At 38.8% G+C, this 15,987-nt stretch overlaps 1 protein-coding gene across 9 annotated transcripts in view; it reads right to left on the bottom strand.

Annotated features, from left to right (window-relative positions):
- The window catches only part of IQSEC1 (IQ motif and Sec7 domain ArfGEF 1), a 465,124-nt gene that overhangs the window by 362,701 nt on the left and 86,436 nt on the right, over window positions 1-15,987 (bottom strand). For all 9 annotated transcript variants that reach the window (XM_072989683.2, XM_078385370.1, XM_072989694.2 and 6 more), the window contains exon 2: window positions 3,686-3,715. In XM_072989683.2, the coding sequence (XP_072845784.2) occupies window positions 3,686-3,715 (30 nt within the window). The remainder of the gene's footprint in view (window positions 1-3,685; window positions 3,716-15,987) is intronic.

Here is a 15,987-nt window from a genome sequence, read left to right as displayed (position 1 = left end):
ATATCTTTTAGCCTTTTGTTTCTGATCATGGGGCGTTCTTGGCAAAGATACTGGAGTGGCTTGCCATTTCCTACTCCAGGTGGATTGCGTTTAGTCGGAACTCTCCACTATGTCCTGTCCGTCTTGGGTGTCCCTGCACGGCATAGCCCATAGTTTCTCTGAGTTACTCAAGCCCCTTCGCCACGACAAGGCAGCAATCCATGAAGAAGCAGCTATCTACTAGTTAAAATCAATAGAGAAATATCCATGATTTCCGTGTCTTCTCTCAGCATTGTTATCTTTTTCCTTTCCCCAGTTCTTCAGCTCAGCTTGGCTCTGCTACATGATATCAGTGTTGTTGGTATTTGGTGTGTAGCATAATGTGGAGCATTGTTAACTAGAATGTTGCATTTGCATTCCTGTTTGCATGTCTTATCTCCCCATATTTATAATCCTTCTTTTCACCTCCCACCAATCTGTAAACAATCCACGGGTCTGAAACACCAAGAATATTTTTAAATGGGAAACTGTATTATTTCTGTAGATGTTATAACTCAAGTGATCTGTGACCTGAAATTTGGCAGGCTGCCACTTTGGAGATGTTTTTGTTATGGCCAAGATTCTGCAAAACCTGGAAGAATAAGATTCTATGGCCTAAAGCCCTTGTAACGCCAGGACCTTGTAATACCAAGATTCTAGATTACCAGAATATTGTCATCTAAAATTTTGAAATGCTATATTGTGAACTCAAAATAGTATAATCACAGAAAGAGTGCACTATAAGACTTATAAATGCCACTTCATGTTTATATATTGCAATACAACTATGTTCATTACAACATAAACTCATTCAGCTCCCAGGTTGTTTATGATTCAGTGAGCTTGCTCAGCTATAAAGCTGGCTAATTATTCTGATACACCTAAAGTCTGTTTTTCAAATGATTATAGTAAACTCTATTGAAGCCTTAAGTTTAAATGTATTTTCATTTTCAGGCGTGCTTTTTCCATACCCCCCTTAACTGTATTTTAACACTCTACAGCAGTGGTGTCGAACTGTGGCCCTCCAGATGTTCTTGGACTTCAACTCCCAGGAGCCTTCACCACCACCTCTGCTGGCCAGGATTTCTGGGAGTTGAAGGCCAAGAACATCTGGAGGGCCACAGTTCGACACCACTGCTCTACAGACTCAAAAGTTCACACCTTGACAGAAATGAGTACACAGTTTGAGGTTTTACGCAGATCCACTTTTGTTGCTGAAGGCATAGGTAACCTTCAGTAGCAATGTGGAATGGAATGTCTTCCAGTGGCTGGTGAAACCAAAACCATGACCTTCTGTACAAAATCTAGCTTTAGACAAATAATTTCTGAAAGCCACCAAGGAGGAGGAGGAGGAGGAGGAGGAGGAGGAGGAGGAAGACGAAGAAGAAGAAGAAGAAGAAGAAGAAGAAGAAGAAGAAGAAGAAGAAGAAGAAGAAGAAGAAGAAGAAGAAGAAGAAGAAGAAGAAGAAGAAGAAGAAGCATCTTCTTTAGAAGGAAGGTCAGCATTCTTAGGGTTGTTGATATCATATCCTTTCTTCTTACACACCTTTGTCCCTTCGAGAAATCTCTCCTTTGTTATCTAGAACTGAAAGGGGCAGCCATGGCCCATTGTATCTCTAACCAAGTTAGCCAGAACTAGGGCTATCACCTATTAGTGCATTTCACTAATAAACACAAGCTTTATTATTTTCTTAGAAGTTTTTAAAAAATACAAGCAAATACTTTGTGATCCTTACACGATACAAAAGCAAGGGCATATTATACTTTTTTTTTTGGACCACTAAAAATTGAAGACAAAATACAACATGTGCACTTGACATCAGCCAAGCAGGACTGCAAACTGAAGAAAATATCTTCCTCCAACCACTATTAATTTGGCTTCACTTTTATTCACCAAGTGGGTAGACTATATAGCTCAGTGATTTAGGTATCTGGTTGCAAAGCCAGAGGTTGGGAGTTCAATTCCCCACCATGCCTCCTGAAAGAAGAGCCAGCCTGTGTGGTCATGGGCAAGTTGCACAGTTCTGGAATAGAAAAGGGGGTAATAAACCACTTCTAAGAACTGTCTACCTGGAAAACCCTGAAACTGTTCACCATAATTTAGAACTGACTTGATGACACATGATAATTATTTAATGGGCAGACTAAATTTTATTCCCAATTTTCTGATAGAGTTTTCCCACATTTATGTGTAGCTTTCCCCCCAGCCAAATAAGAACTTTGAGTTTCAAAATATAATGATGTGGGAGGAGGGAAATGTTGAATAGTAGCAGCCTTTCGTTTGATGATTTAGGAGATAAAATCCAGACAATGGCCACAAGAGGTGGAATTTGAAATCTACATTCCTGACTTGTGTCAGGAGCCTGAATTTCTGAACTCACTTGCCATGATTTTTGAGACTCATATGTTTCTTCCTGCTCTATCTACAATATATTAGTGCACAGCCTAATTGAAGACTAGTGTGGGTTGAAAACTAGCTATTACTGTATTTAAAAAATATATTAATGGTCCAATAAAGGTATCACTAGCCCTTGCTTTAAAAAAGTATCAAAGGGCTGCATCCACACATTAACAATGCTCCAGTACCAGTGTGTTCATACAACAAAGGGTAGGATTTATTTTCTGGTAGACTTAACTGAAGAAAGAATCTTGTAATAGATCAGTGAAATGGGATACAATATAAAATAATATGCCTACAGTTTTCCAGGCAGTTCCATGTGCACAAAATATTTCACAGATGTTGTAAAATACAAAAGGCTTACAGCTATGAAGAAAAGGGTTACCACTGAAAAAATAAGAGTAGATCTTTCAGAAGACTAATATGTATTTCAGATGATCATGAAGAATTTTGTTAAATGTTTACAATTGTGATAAAATCATGAGGATATACCGCGTTTCCCTGAAAATAAGACAGGATCTTACATTAATTTTTGCTATAAAAATGCATTAGGGCTTTTTTTCAGGGGATGTTTTATTGTTTTCATGTGCAACAACCTACATTTATTCAGATACATTCATGTCATCTTTTGCTTACTGCACAATGGTGAGGGCAGGGTTCACTTAGCTGGGGCTTATTTTGGGGGTAGGGCCTATATTATGAGCATCCTGAAAAATCATATGAGGGCTTATTTTCAGGTTAGGTCTTATTTTCAGGGAAACAGGGTATTTTTAAGTAGAACTAAATGCATTTAAATTTCTCTAGCACTGGGGTTCTAGAAATAAGATTACTCTTAACAATTCTTTATTTTAGCAAACAGATAATTTAAATCTTACCTACAGAAAGACCAATTTAATATGATACACAATAGAACATATAGGTAGCTGTGAAAGCTATCCATCCTTTTCCTAAAGCAAAATGTTTTCTCCAAAGAGTGTCAGAATTCTCTCTTCTCTCAATTACACAAAATTTCTTTTAAATGCATTTTAATAACTTAAAAAGTTTCTTTGTTATTTGTAAACACAGTAACTTTGGCATGTGTCAGAAACCAGATATGTGTAATGACATTAAAATTTGAAATGATCTCACTTGATACCATGTTGTAAATACATTTCCCCCTTTTTAACAATTATGACTGCCTAATAAAACCAAAATCAGAGGATATGGCTTCAGTAACACAATTAATTCCAGGGAGGCCATAACAGAAAGGCAAATAATTGAAGTACATACCCAATGCTTCTTGAACTGTCACCTTCAGACCTGTAAAATAAATAAATAAATAAATTAGAATACTAGTTCAAACACCCTAGGTGTCTCCTAGGTGTATTTGCTGCTACCTTTTGACATTCTTTTTCCTCCAATTATTACTATTAATGAGATAAGAATATTGCTTTTTTATTTTCCCCTTTCTTGCTATTTACAGGAGTAATAAAGGGAAAAAACTAGAAATGAAGCGAACACACTCCAGGTATACATGACAAATTGGGATAGGTTGTGAGTGTCTGTCAACATCCATCTGAAAGTAGACGTGGGCACAAACATTGGTTTGGAGTTTGCACTGGTTCTTTAGCGGTGCCACACATTCTCTTTACCCCAGTTCACCAGCAGGCACAGGCCACTCTTCTCTTCCTCATGCCAGCTGCAGCAGGAATGTGTGCTTCTCTCCTCCTCCTCCTCCTCCTCCTCCTCCTCCTCCTCTGTCAGCTACTCACTCAGACTAGAAACCAGGGCACGGATTCTTGCAGTGCTCCCTTTGAGTGGGTGACTGCCAGAGCAAGCAGAGGAAGTAGGGACATGTTCCTGGGTGATTGCATGAAGACAAAAACAGCAGCACATGATGCCTGGTGAGCAGGGGAGCCGTCCGGGGTGGGGGGGTGGGGAAATGTGTGACACTTGTGGTGCCATGCCAATGAACCAGCACAAACCTCCAAACCAAGGTCCATGCCCATCTCTATTTGAAAGCAATATAGCTGGATTAGAAGCACACGTTGATGGATGCACCTTTGCATGCTCCTCTTGCTGATTACTGCAGCTACTGATTCAGTCAATGATAAGTGTTCAGAAGACTGCTTAATTGAGCACACAAATCTCCTTATGTGATGCTGTCAAATTCAAATAACTAAGACATCAGTTTTAGAGGTGCATATAAAGAACAAATTACTATAAATTACAAAAGTTTGTCTCCCTTCCAAGTACAGTATATTATTAAAGGGCCATAGCAAAGGAGACATCATCATCAACAACAACAACAACAACAACAACACTGCAATCTAAATAACTCCCATAAAGCTTCCAAAATAGCTTTCAGTTTCCACAAATTTAAAACAAATTTTATTTACTTGTTTCTGTTTTTTTGTTTGTTTGTTTATCAAGAGGGGTTTGTCTAACACATGCATGATCCTCAAATAATAGGGCGGCACATGTGAGTCTTCAAATACGACATGCTACAGAATAATAAAATAATGAAACATCACAGTAAAAATAAGTGTTCAAACAGACATTTTAGACTGACCAAAAAGAGATGAACACAGTAACATTTAAGAGACAGGAAATGAGATCCTATTGCTCTCTACAAACATAAAAAAGCAGCAAACTGGGCTGGAATCTCAAGAGCAATCTTGAAGATGCACAAAGTCCTGCAAAGAAAGATGTTGCCGCTTGTGCCTTAACAGTGGCTTCCTAGGGTGCATGTGAAGCTCATCAAAAGAGGTGTACTTTTTGTAGCAGGGGTACAGGTTGGTAGATGCTTCTGATGGATCAGAGTACCTTCTATTTCCTCTCATGTTTATAATTTTAACGTGGCAGTTAGTGTCATTCAAACCAACAAAACTTCAGTGTTCCTAATAAAAATAGAATGCTGATACAGCCATTTGACAGAATCAGGCAACCGATCTTACATATTCTCCACTGGATGCTTCTCTTATTCATGAAATATTAAAATCGTATACATTATTTGTGATACAGCCGGCAAGTATCTATGTCTTCAGCTTTTGAAGACAGGATAATAAACATATACTGTTGAATTTACTCTTATTTATTTCCCTCCTTCCTTCTTTCAACAGTCTCAAAAGCAATGAAAAATAAATTTGGCAGGAGAAAAAGGGATACCTCATAAAAAAAATAATGGAAACAGCTGAATTATCTCGCATTTAAAAAATAATCTGTATTTTTATCAGCCCACTCTTCAATTTTCCAGTGACAAAGGATATTCTATATTTTCTCCTCCAGCTTTGAATATATTACATCTCCAGGATTATTAAACTTTTAAGTACATATCTATATATCTATATGAAAATATCCTTGATTAACTCCTAAACATCCATGATTTCCCAGCATACCAGAGTCCTTGGGCATGATTTGAAGGCGTATAATGCAGTTCCTTAAGCAAACTGAAGCATCCACATGGCCTGAATGAGAATGCATGAAAACTCAATATATGTCACCATTCTCCACTAGGACGTACTGGTGGAAGTAATTTAAACTCCAATCAGTTGCTGCTGACCCCTGCAGAAGCAAATTATCAGCTGAAGTAGAGCTGTCCATGGTCCTGTAAATATAGTCTCCAGAAGTTTGTCTTTTTACTCTTTATACTGCTTCATATACAATGCATGTTAAACTGTACATTAAAGCAATTATATTGTATATATTTTAAACAGCACATACATTTTGTATATAAATTATTTATATACTGTAAACAGTACATAAGGATTATAGTTACTGCAACTACAAAGCAACCATTTTTCTGTTGGAATAATTTAAGGCCATTTAATCTGACAATGTCTTCTAAAACAAAAACAAAAGCAAACCAGAGACAATTGAACCCAAGAACTGGGCAAACAACCTTGAAACAATAATTAATTTTTTAGAATTGTGAAAAAAACACATTTAAAGCAAAAGGTATACGTATCGAATAGTATGAACTTTGAATTAGAAAGTGGGTAAAGCAGCCATGAAAGGGCTTCAGGATCAAAGGGCTGAGATAATGCAGCCCTTTCATAGCTGCTTTACCCAAAGGGAGCCTTCCCTTCCTCTTTGCTGAGGCCCAGGGCTTCACAAAAGGCAAGAAAAAACGGTGGTCAAGGGGAGCCCTTTGATCCCTGCTTTTCCTTTCCTTTCACTAAGCTCTGGGGCAGAGATCAAATTAACCCCAAATTAGACAATAGAGGCTACCTACAAGTCATATATTCAGCTGACAAGGCTTCACACATTACTGTGAATTTGCCTAAAGCAAAGGAACAGTTACTTGTTCACTGAGGGCCGGACCCCTTCAATGCATTCAAAGACAGTGACTTTTATTTATCAGTTTTATTAAACCATTTATATCCTTCCTGTGATAGTTAAGACACTAGAAAATGGCTCACAACATCAAACACATCTTAAAAACAAAAGCAAACAGACAAGCAAAAAGCAGTGAATTCATCTGTCAGAAAGAATCCTCCACAGCTTAGAAGCACCATGCAATTTTAAAATCATACAATGTTCTCTATTTTCCTTTTCACAGCAGCATTTCAACACATATCATTTAGATATATGGCAGTGCACCAGTACTGGAATTGTGTATCACTTACTACTTTTATTCTTGGGTTATGTTTTCTTAAGGAAAGAATCTATACAAATTGATTTGAGACAGAAAACAAAGAGATCAATTTTATTCAATAGAAAGATGTACTGAATTATGATAAAAGTTGCAATGAAGGTGATAACAAAAGTTGGCAAGAATCTATCAGTTAAGAGTAGTGAGAAAACAGAGCACATGTTCAATATTTTAACAAAAGTGGGGCAAATGTTATCTGACAAGCTCAGTTACAGTGCTTGTTCAGCAAATGATAACATAGCTCTGAATTTTGCCATAATTCAATATGAAAATCACTTTAAATATTTTATTTAATTTCTGTTAGGAACTGAATGCAGCATTTAAATAGTGCTCAGTGAGTGGCACTGCCTGAAGCCAATAACTATAGCAGCATTTGTTTCAGCTTCAATATATGGATTGATAAACCAATATTTGCCCTCTAGAGGGTCATGCTTAAGCATATCTGTAAAGAGGGGAGTGAACTGGATAGAATTATGCAACACTAATTTTACTGCTGATGTGCAGTAGTGTTTTCAATAGAAGTTGACTGAAATGTTTTATTTATTTATTTATTTGTTTGTTTGTTTGTTTGTTTGTTTAATTTTATTTGTACCCCGCCCATCTGGTCTTGCGACCACTCTAGGCGGCTTCCAATACAACGTAAACAACTAATAAAAATAACACGAAAAGCATTACAGAAATCTTCCAATAACAATTTACAGGATGGGAAATAAAGTAAAGAAGAAATAAAAAAGAAAAGATCAAGTATTGACTGGAGGGAAAGCCTGAATAAACCTCCATGTTTTTAGTTGGTTTTTAAAGATACCCAGTGTGGAAGCCGCATGAATCTCCGGAGGGAGCTTGTTCCAGAGGTGAGGAGCCACCGCCGAGAAGGCCCAATTTCGTGTCTTTTCCTTCCAGGCCTCTCTCAGCATCAAGCTCCTCAGCCTCACCTCCTGGTCCGGGTAGATCTTGGTGGGAGTAGGCATTCCACCAATATCGAGGTCCTAAACCATTTAGGGCCTTGTAAGTAAGCATTAAAACTTTGAAGTTGATGCGGAGCCTAATGGGCAGCCAATGCACTGTGGCCAGAATAGGAGAAATATTCTTGTATTTTCACGCTCCGCAAAGGAGTCTAGCCGCCGCATTCTGCACCACCTGGAGTTTCCACATCAGCCTCAGAGGCAGCCCCATGTAGAATTACAGTGGTCTAATCTTGAGATTACGAGTGCATGCACCAAGGTAGTGAGCGCCCCCCCCGTGTCGAGATAGGGCCGCAGCCGGGATATCCACCAAATATGGAAAAAGGTGGTGCGGACTCCATGGTGAGCGTCGGGCCCAGATGTATCCCCAGGCTGCGAACCCCACTCTTCGTGGCCAGAGTCACCCCCCCCAAACAAGAGAGTCACCCAAGCTGCCAACCGTGGAGGCACCCACCCTCAGAACCTCCATCTTGTCCGGGTTTAGCCTCAGCCCATTTTCCTGCATCCATTGCAGTACGGTCCCCAGGCAGCGCTGAAGGGACAGGATGGCATCACCTGCAATTGGTGAAAAGGAGATGTAGAGGTGGGTGTCATCAATATATTGATGACATGATGCCCCACACCCCCTGATGACCCCACCCAGCGGCCTCATGTGGATATTAAACAGCATTGGGAAGATAATCGACCCCTGTGGAACCCCACAATTGAGACTCCACGGGGCTGAAACATTCTCCCCAAGCTGTACTCTCTGGGGACGGTCCTCCAAGAAGGAACAGAGCCAGGCAAATGGCAAGCCGCCAATTCCCAACTCAGAGAGCCTTCCCAGGAGGATACCATGGTCAACAGTATCGAAGGCCGCTGAGATGTCAAGGAGGACCAACAAACACATTTTGTCCCAATCAGCCTCCCTCAACAGGTCATCAAATAGGGCGACCAAGGCCGTCTCTGTACCGTGGTGCGGCCTGAAGCCCGACTGAAACGGATCAAGGGCATCTGTTTCATCTAAGTGAACCTGAAACAGTCTTTTCTTTAAAAAAAAAAACATTTTCTTACTTTCCTGAAGCTCATGCTTCTTACTTTTGAAAAAAAATATGATGCTCTTTGTGGCATCTTCTTTATGTTTAGTATCAATATGTCTTTGCAGTTTTGACAGTTTCATGGCCTTATTGGACAATATCTCGTAACACAACACACACTGTGGTAGTTGCTTGTCTTCGGGACCTGTGCACATGAAGCCAATCGCCATATATTTCTTGCTACAATGGCGGTACTTTTTAAGATGACCGGAAGAAGCTTCATTTTGCTTTGAACAGGATGCACCCTCATCAACCTCATCAGTTCTTTCTCATTTCAGATTCAGCCAGTGATCCATTCTGAGGCTCAGCCAAAATGTATTGTAACAAAATTCACTGCAATAATATTAAAAAGTCACTTTACCCAACAATAACCAAATGATTTTATTAGCAGAAATCAAAGAAGAAACATGATCACAAAGTCCATCCAAACACTCACTCACAGGTTCCAACTCTCTCTTCCTGCGGCCTCTGACTGCCTCTGCACAGTAGCAAGAAATGTCATGTGCTGTCTCTCAGCCACTCAGCGTCATTCACTTGCATGTTCTCATAACCGATTTTTTTATTTTGTTCATTTTTAATGGAGGCAGTAGGTTAGAAAAGCCAAGTTTTATGCAAATAAGCAAAGAAAATTAAGATTTTGTTCTACATTTCCCTTTCTTGATTGCTTTCTTTCATTAATTCTTTCTTTCTATTTTAACTGCAAAAGATCAGAACACTTCTTCATGCCTTTGCAGATGCCCTGTGAGGACATCGTGGCCCTCGGGGGGGGGGGGGGTCTACCATCAATAATTCATTTTATACCAGTTTTCTCTTAAAGTTTAATTTATAGTCTAAAAACACAAGTTATACCAGAAAGATCTGGATGTCCCGGACAAAGCAGATAGTGTGGTTGCTGACCTTGAGCCAGACATCCTGGAGAGTGAATTCAAGTGGGCCTTAGAAAGTATGGCTAACAACAAGGCCAGTGGAGGTGATGGCATTCCAGTTGAACTATTTAAAATCTTAAAAGATGACGCTATTAAGGTGCTACACTCAATATGCCAGCAAGTTTGGAAAACTCAGCAATGGCAGCAATAATGTTTATTGCTATATTATTAAGATTCACCCCATGTTCTGTTTTGTAACCCCCCCAGTCGGTAAAACTGGGCGGCCTTCCCCAACAAAACAAGAAGATTTATCGTTTTTGGCCCTGATATTTTTGGAGAACCAATCAGAGATTTTTCTGGGTCCAATCAATTCAATAATGTTTTACCTTGCACCCAAAGCATGGGAAAAATGTTTCCTCAAGAGTTTAAAGTAGGTTGTCCCAGATGGACAACATAGAAGCAAAACTGGAAGCACTGCTTCTTTGGACTAAAACTCCCAGAATACACAGCTGCCCTTGGGGGTTTTAGTCTCCAACTAGCAGCATTCCCATGCTCTGGTCCTAGAGAGCTTGAGAAAGGCAGAGAATCTGATTTCTAGTAGACATAATAATGACAGAGATACCAACCATTTTGCCCACCTTGCAGAGACAATGTCCTTTAACTGCAACCTATTTTCCCAACAGGTTTTCTGCCTCTGCATCAGGACATGGGATTGGCATTTCTTCCTGATCACCCCTTTTTTTTTGTTTTGATAAAGGGAACCCAAGAGGAATTTTCCTCTGTGGCCATCTCCCTGCCAAACTTTCTTCAGATTTGCTCCTCTCTTCCTACTAATTTCTTGCATGCTTCTCTCATGGCAAAGCCTGGCAGCCAGTATAACTCTGTCTTCCCTCCCTGCAATGCTCATAAACACCTCAATACTCCCATTTGTGGGACTAATCAGGAGTCCCTAGAGCTAACCCATGTGCTTGCTCACACCACTGCTTTACTCACTATGTTTTTAAATGTTTATACCTTCTAAATGTTGGGGTCTTTGGTTAAAGTTTGTCCCCACAGTTACTAGTTCACCAGAGTGAACTAGTATACACATTTAGTTTACGCACACTGCATAACTGGCATTTGCACTGTTTTTTGGTACTGTAAAATATCTTGTGCAAACCAAATGGCAACATGGATTTATGAATGAGAAACCAGTAAGAGATTGTTCGTGTCAATGGCCAGAATTCTCATGGTGATTTAAACACCAGGTTAAACTATGTAACTCACAATGGTAAATTGCTAATAACTAGCAACACATTGCTTGCATTACCATGTCCATGCCTACTGAAAAAACTGGGGGAGCATGACTCATAAGGCAACTGAAGACTCATTAGTTAGAATAAATAAATATCAAGCTCTGAAATATTCCTTGGGGTGGCCAGGTAGGCTATGACATCCAACAAAAGACATTTTTAAACATTAAGGATTTATTTGCAGGAGGCTTTACTGTATTATCTGAAAACAGAAGGAACTCTTCAAAACATTCAAGTAATTATTATTTTGCAAAACATTAAAACAAAAATGACTACATTAACTGCAACATTTAACTTCAAAATTACCTGAAAATAAAACAATAAAGATGTTTAAACATCTTTAAAAAGTAAGCTTCAGAGGAGCATTGCACAGGAGCTTTCTACATTTCAATCTATAGATTTAAATTTATACAGTATTCTCATTTTGAAGTCTGCAAATTTCAAAGGTTCAGACTTAGACATGATGATTTAACTCCATTAATAATCCATAGACAATGGATCCACAGGTGAAGATTAAATGGCACTTTATAATCCATGCCCCAAATCTCTTAAGTGTTAAAAAGCTTTTAGGCTTAAGACAATCAGCAAATTATTTTGCCAAAAGAAATTACAAGGGAGAATACTGAAATAAAATGGAACATTCAAGTACATGTATCTAGAAGAGAAGCATTATTATTTTCAGTGTACAGTAACTGTGCTTACGGATGATTAGAAATATAGATATTATTTGAGCATATTTACACATAAACTGGTGACCTATGGAAAAATATATCAAGTACAAAACCACAAAAGTCTGTATCCTAAGTGGGTATGAGACATAATTACATCCAGTTCAGGGAGACTGAAAGATGGGATTAGGCTTCATGTCAGCCCAGCTGCTTGGCAATTTAAAGAATGATACTCTTTAGGAGATAGGCTTTGTTTACTGATCTCCTCTCACACACAGTAAACCTTTTAAATCTTCAGAGTGCTTCTACTGTTCTTGCAAAATGTACATACCAGAACACTGAAACAATCTTCCTAATTTCTAAAGGTATCACTGTATTACACAGCAGAATATATTTATGGCAAGCTAACATGTCTGAGAGAGTGAAGTTCTGAATTAGAAACCTTATTGTGTTAAGTGTAGAGAGCTGCACTATTGTAGGCTGAGTGAATCAGTGGGGATTTGGTGAGTAAACTCCTCTGTTACATTGATTCAAATGGGGTTAGTCTAGTTATCATTTATTATGTTAAAGTCACAACAAGAACAGGCACATTTAAGGCTACTGGCAGCAGCCAATCAGAGCATCCAGGAAGGGAAGCAGAGATTTTGATTCTGTACAAGGGCTAGGTGGTTGCAACCCAATGAAGAATGCCCCTTTTTGCTTCAATTGTTCCTTGTACATATATGAGTGCCTGGCATCCCAAATCTATGATTGTCCTGCTTGCCTGCCTATCTCTATACCTGCACCTCAGATACTGTCCTTTCCCTCCCTTTCTTTCTTGATTTTTTTAGGGGGGGGGGATTTCACTCCATTTCTCTGGATTATTTTTGCTTTGGCACCAGACAGCATATTTGTGCCAGTGTGCCTACTTGGGATTATTTTTAACCAATCTCCCGAACAATTTTATACAGTACATCTTTGGTCCTCTTTCTTGAATTATTTTTGCTATTTGCTTGCTGATGACCATTGGAGGAAGAGAAGAGAAGAGAACGAGTGGTGATTATGGAGAGAGGAATCTCCCCGTAGTCTTGTGATTTTGGTTCAAGGGAACTTTTATTGTGTTTTTAACCTTTATTAGCTTGCTTGTTTGCTTTTTTGTGTGCTTAATTTTGCTATTTTTTTTCTCTCTGTGTGTGTGAGGGAGCTGCTTTCCCTATTTGATTGATTTTATGAATTTGGTACTGTATTTGGTTTATTTACTGAATATTTCTTGTGCTTAAACTTTTTCTGGTGGGTTTTTCTAAGAGTGTTTTGTTTGGTAATGGTGTTGGCTGGTTGTACTATTGTGTGCTTTTGGAATAGATTCTCTGTTGCCTTGCCCTTCCTTTTTTTCAGTAGTTTATGGGTCTACTGGGACTATTTTGGACTAGTACCAGAAAAACACACATGGGGGAAAATGTAACAAAATTACCCCCAAAAGGTGGTCCATTTAATCTGAGCTAGAAGCACTGAAAAATATGAAAATTAAAGAGGCTTCAGTCCGTTCTCCTGCATCCATTGCTGAACCGCCACCAGGCAGCACTCAAGGGACGGGACAGCATCCACTGTTGTTGGAAAAAAAGAGATGTAAAGCTGAGTATCATCAGCGTACTGATGACATGAAGCTTCACATCCTTTGGTGATCCCTTCCAGCAGCCGCATATAGATGTTAAACAGCATTGGAGAGATAATCCAGCCCTGTGGGACCCCACAATTGAGGCTCCATGGGGCCAAGAAACTCTCCCCAATCTGCACTCTCTGGGGACAGTCCTCCAAGAAAGAATGGAGCCAGGCCAAAGCCAGGCCACCGATTCCCAACTCGGAGAGCCTCCCCAGGAGGATACTGTGGTCAACGGTATCAAAGGTGGCTGAGATATTGAGAAGGACCAGCAGAGACATTTTGCCTCTGTCGGCCTCCCTCAACAGGTCATCAAACAGGGTGACGAATGCAGTTTCTGTGCCATGGCGCGGCCTGAAGCCCGATTGGAATGGATCCAGGGCATTAGAGATTAGAGATTAATAACTAGTTTCTATGGTTGGTAGAACTTATAACTTTTAATTTTTGTCAGCTGCAGCTTTATTTATAATCTGTTACTGCATAATTTAACAGGCCTGCAAGTGGAAATGCAACAATTTGATAATTACTAATTACTATCTGTCAGAAAAAGAATGTTGGCTAGTTTTGGAGAACTTCAAATGCAATCAGTAAAATAAGCATGGAATACAATTTCTTTTGAGTCAGGAGTCTAAATAGAAAAAGCATTTTTGCACCTTTTGAGCTGTGGTACAAAAAGAAATACATTTTGCCTCAAGAATTCACCAATTTGTGAGGATCTGGGAGCTTTCTGGAGAAGCAAAGTATGCACAAAGCAAATCTAACTTAAAAAATATGGATGCATATAAGTGATAAAATATACACAAATATGCTTTAGTCAGTCTAGGAAAATATATAAATAAAAACATTAGGAAAAGTGCATGATAAATATGCACAAATTTTCATGGAATAGGATATGAACGGCAGGTATGACAAAAATGTAGGAAGCATCTGGAAAAATGCAACAACAGTGAACCTGAATGATTTTCATGTTCCTAGATCAAATTCAATTCAATTTGTGTCTGTGTGTCTACAAATTGGTCTGTGGTTTATAAATGAATGAAAGGCAATCCTTCCTTCTTGGAAGTTTGAATGAGAAGCCAGGATTCCATGAACATAAAATCACAGTAAGATTACCACTAACAGCTTTGATAACTGATTTGAATGGTAAGGAAAATTCAGCAGTGAGGAATGTGACTTCAGTTAACCTATACCTCCTTTCTCTTATTGGAAGTTATTGGAAAACTTAACACACAGTTCTAAAGGTTATGTTGCCCTTTTAAAATTGGAAAATCCATAAGGAGCAGTGTGCTGTTTGCATATTTTGTAGGGTCAGGGATTCTAGACAAGAGCCTGTTACAATGCAAAACATTATAATGCAAAACATTCCTTTTTAATAATAAATGTAATAATGCAAAACATTCCTTTTTAACTTTTAACTTTAATCAACAGATCAACCTTTGTTACAAGGTTGTCATTCCAAGATTTTACTGAAGATCTTGTATACAGTGGACCCTTGACTTACAGACAGCTTGACTTACAGACTTTTTGAGTTACAGACTTCTCTGGCCGCAAAATTTAGGTTTGACTTGCAGACTGAGATTTGACTTACAGACCAGAAAAAAACCAAAATGGAACAAAAACGGCCTGTTACGGGATTAATCGGTTTTCAATGCACTGTAGGTCAATGGAGACTTGACCTACAGACTTTTTGACTTGAGAACTACCTTCCAATACGGATTAAGTTCTCAAGTCAAGACCCCACTGTAATTCGGTGGGTTTTTGAAGATTCAGTGTTTCCAAAATTAGTACTATGCTGGTTAGCACAATACTCAGGAGATTTGGGTTCAAATCTCTACTCAGCTATGGAAACTCACTGGTAAAACCACTCCTTAAATATCTAATTGAACTTGAAAGTCTTATTGGCAGCATATTTTATTTATTTTTATTTAATTATCTCTTTGAAAAGGACCGAAGACAGTTTACAACAGTGAAAGACAGTATTTAAAGTTGAAAAAAAAATAAATATACAACAGTAGGTTCCATCAATAAAAACAATATTTAAAGCTAAGAACAAAGAGTAAAAAGGCATATTACATCATTAAAAGGCAATATTAAAACTAAGAACAATAGTATACAATTAAAAAAGCCCAATGTCATTCTGAGAAATGGAAAACAGTAGTAGTACAAATCCAGTCAAAGCAGTAATGCATAACAATCATTTCTTTAAAAAATCACATACAGATAGCTAGTTACCGAGGAAAGGCTTCCCCAAAGAGAAAGATCTTTGCTTGCTTGCAGAAGGACTGCAAAGATGGGACCAGCATGGCCTCCTGTGAGAGCAGCAACAGAGAAGGCCCTCTCCTGTGTCCCCATCAGACTCACTCGTAGAGGTAGCAGAACTGAGAGGAAGCCTTCTCTTGATGATCTTAACATCCAGGCTGGCTCATTATGGGACATAA

The sequence above is a fragment of the Pogona vitticeps genome, chromosome 2 (assembly GCF_051106095.1).
Source record: "Pogona vitticeps strain Pit_001003342236 chromosome 2, PviZW2.1, whole genome shotgun sequence".
Taxonomy (NCBI): domain Eukaryota; kingdom Metazoa; phylum Chordata; class Lepidosauria; order Squamata; family Agamidae; genus Pogona; species Pogona vitticeps.
The sequence above is the reverse complement of the archived record's forward strand: the minus strand, read 5'-3'. Positions and strand labels throughout refer to the sequence as shown.